This window comes from Adiantum capillus-veneris, chromosome 14, assembly GCF_014529385.1.
Source record: "Adiantum capillus-veneris isolate H3 chromosome 14, ASM1452938v2, whole genome shotgun sequence".
Classification (NCBI taxonomy): Eukaryota; Viridiplantae; Streptophyta; class Polypodiopsida; order Polypodiales; family Pteridaceae; genus Adiantum; species Adiantum capillus-veneris.
Genome location: NC_140944.1, coordinates 101,678,534 through 101,681,473, shown reverse-complemented (window position 1 = coordinate 101,681,473; position 2,940 = coordinate 101,678,534). Strand labels below are relative to the sequence as shown.

At 39.7% G+C, this 2,940-nt stretch overlaps 1 protein-coding gene across 1 annotated transcript; it reads left to right on the top strand.

Annotated features, from left to right (window-relative positions):
- Nucleotides 1–209: 209 nt before the first annotated feature.
- On the top strand, nucleotides 210–1,875 carry LOC147442850 (uncharacterized). The gene is made up of 6 exons (XM_086529445.1): nucleotides 210–273; nucleotides 393–467; nucleotides 549–962; nucleotides 1,049–1,170; nucleotides 1,263–1,679; nucleotides 1,816–1,875. The coding sequence occupies exons 1-6, from the start codon at nucleotides 210–212 to the stop codon at nucleotides 1,873–1,875; spliced, it is 1,152 nt and encodes a 383-aa protein (XP_086385571.1).
- Nucleotides 1,876–2,940: the final 1,065 nt, after the last annotated feature.

Below are 2,940 nucleotides of genomic sequence, written 5' to 3'. Positions count from 1 at the left end.
TTAGATTTCTATTATCCTTGGTTGGAAAAGGCTTTCTTCCAGGGATTCCATTCTTAGCTAAGCAGTGGGCACAACTATCTACTGGGGAAGAATGCATGTACTCCCCTTCCATACATAAGCTCACTACTTGGGAGATGGAGACATGTCCATGGTGGATAGACATGGCTTATGGGCATGTATTGGCGAGAGAGAGAGAGCTTCACGATACTATGAGAGTTGGTGGCACATCCATCGATGTGACTCTACCTCCTAGAGTGAATGAGGTGATATCAGGTAAATGGTTACTCAAAACAGTCTCAAACATAATTTGTTGAAGAGCTTTAAACTCTCTTTTTCCTTAACTTATTTGTTTTACATACTGGTGATATTGTGTTTTTTTGCTTTTTTCTAAGCTACAAATACCTCTCACAAGGGAAAGGAGGTGATTGTTGAGACTAGGGTGGATGAAAACATGGAGCAAGAGCATGGTGAGCTATCGCTTACGATGCAGTCATTTGTATGTTCATTTATTGGAGTTCATTCACTTTGATTAGCCTCTTGTATCGCAGTAGCTTGTGGGGAGATTGTTGCAAAGAAAACCATTTCTTTTGTCTACATCATTGATATTCCCTTGTCTTCTCTGTCCTCATTGTCTGACTCACGATGCATGGCCATTTCTGGGGACCACATAGCCATTGTTGCTGATTTTAGGGCCGGTGTTCGACATCCAGCATGGATTCGTGTTCATGAGCGCATGGGATCTGCACGCTTTGATCGGACCTTGTGCGTGTGTGGTGGGAGAACAGTCGCATGGGCTGCTGATTTTATTTTTTTGGATCTTCCCTTTAGTGGTTCCCACTTAGCCTCCCCTGTTGTGCCCCTTTGGGATATTTGTAGTGAGGATCATGTTCGTGCAGGCATGCAACTTGCATATTCGACTTTGTCAGACTCTGGGTGGTTGTTGATCATGGTCTCTATGACAGGTTTGTGCTTCAATCATAATTTTATGCAATACTTGTCTATATTTTTGTTGTGTGTTTTTTATTGTGACTTTAGAAAACTTTTGCAGGAGATACCATTGGCTGGGTTGAGAGATTTTGTCGTGCATCAGAGATGGCTATTCATCGTCGCATTGTAGTCCTTCATCATGGAGCTTATGGTTATGGTAATAGCTTTGGTGGTCGGATTGAGGTAATGCTCTTCTACATAATTAACTTGTTTGTTTCTCATTTTGGTGTATTATTGTTATTTTTATTGTTCTAATTGTCTATGTGGTGGTGTAGTGCCATTGTTCTCTCTTACTTATGGTGCATAGGGTTGGCATGCAACCACCTTGCTTTGTGGTTGAGAGCACTCCGCTATTCAATCGACTTGGCATGCAACCTTTGGATTCTTACATGATGCAGCATCTCCCAGAGTCTTCTCTAGCGAGATCATCATCCGGAGAGCCATGGCGTGGTGGCTTGCAACGAAGTCATTCTTTTATTGCATGTTTTGTGGAGCTTCTTTGTAGGCCTGGAGGTCTTTGTTTGGAGTTGGGATGTGGTACAGCACCCGTATTGGCAGCATGTTTAAGCACAGGGCAGGTGTGTGCAGCAGTTGACAGTGACGACACTTTGATTTCAGATTATGTGCAACCATTATTTCGCCCTAAAAAGCGAAGCAGAGAGGGGGCCTCCACCTCTCTTGATGTTGATGATGTGGGTAACATGCCTTCGCGTGTCAACCCCTTTGATGACTAGTGAGAGTCCACCTTACACTTCATTTTCCCCCCCCTATTTTATGTTTCCATCATACTTTTATGCTATTTTGTCACTTTTTGGTATCATTATTCAGTATTTGGAAATTATGGATAATGATTCAAACAACAATTTGAGATTTCTTGTGTTTCAATGACGTAGATTATGTATTGCTTATATGTGGATTGTGAGATTAACCTTTTTCTTTTTGTATGGAAGTGTGTTGCCAGTTTATGCCGAGGGGATTGCAAAAACCATGGTTGTTGATATACGATACGATTTTGACACCCACAAGAAGTGTCAGAGGCGCAATGTCTTTATTGATGATGAGTGTGACTCTTCATAGTCACGAGATAGAACCGTAGCATTTCTTGTTGTTATTAGAGTGTAGAGGCATGACATGCTGCTCTCTATACTCCACTTGTTATCTTACAATCTTGAAGAAAACTCTCTTTTTTGGGTATAAGATATGACAATTGTCTCTTAATATAGTTTAGAAACTTTGTAGATGTATGAGCATTGTTGACTAAATTAAAAGTTAAAATTAAAATTATGGTGTTGAATGTAGTTGTGGATCATTGCATGGTTTGTAATAGCTTTGCTACCTGTTTGGGTTTCTCATTGCTCTACATATCAAGCCTCAACTACACAAAAGAATCTAAAGTCTAATTTTGAACAATGCTATTGCTACGATTACTTACGGATTCAAGAAAAGATTCTCATTTTGAATAGTGTTATTGCTATCACGTGGGGCTTTAAGTAGGATCTTCATGCATCTTTCGTAACGAAGCCCATTTGGTTTCTTTATTCATTTGCTCGGATTTTCCTTCGCTAGAGAAATCTCGCTCGCCACATCGTAAGACTCGTATTTAGTCACAAGTGGTTGTATCGATTTGGCTCATCATTACATCATATCTATGAGCAAAACAGTATTATATTTGAATCCAAAGGTAAGCACGTGGTATTGCCGAGGGGAAAAAATATACCTCCCTTACCTCTCATTTGTACAATCAGGCTTATGAATCTCTCTTCCAATGATGAAATAGAACAGCTCTTTTTGTGTTACTCTTTGTGTCATTTGTTATCAAATGATGTTAATGATTATGTTATGTCTGAGAATTCCTCAACATTGCATGTTTCTCTTTTCTCTTCTTCTTCTCTTTCTATATCTTAGTCATCACAACAAGAAAATGTTGCTAATCAATTAGAGTAACTCTTAATG

Coding starts and splice junctions, on each gene's coding strand:
- LOC147442850 (XM_086529445.1), top strand. CDS start 210: ATGAGAGTTGGTGGCACATCCATCGATGTGACTCTACCTCCTAGAGTG. Junction 963..1,048: donor GATCATGGTCTCTATGACAG/GTTTGTGCTTCA, acceptor AAACTTTTGCAG/GAGATACCATTGGCTGGGTT. Junction 1,171..1,262: donor GCTTTGGTGGTCGGATTGAG/GTAATGCTCTTC, acceptor GTGGTGGTGTAG/TGCCATTGTTCTCTCTTACT.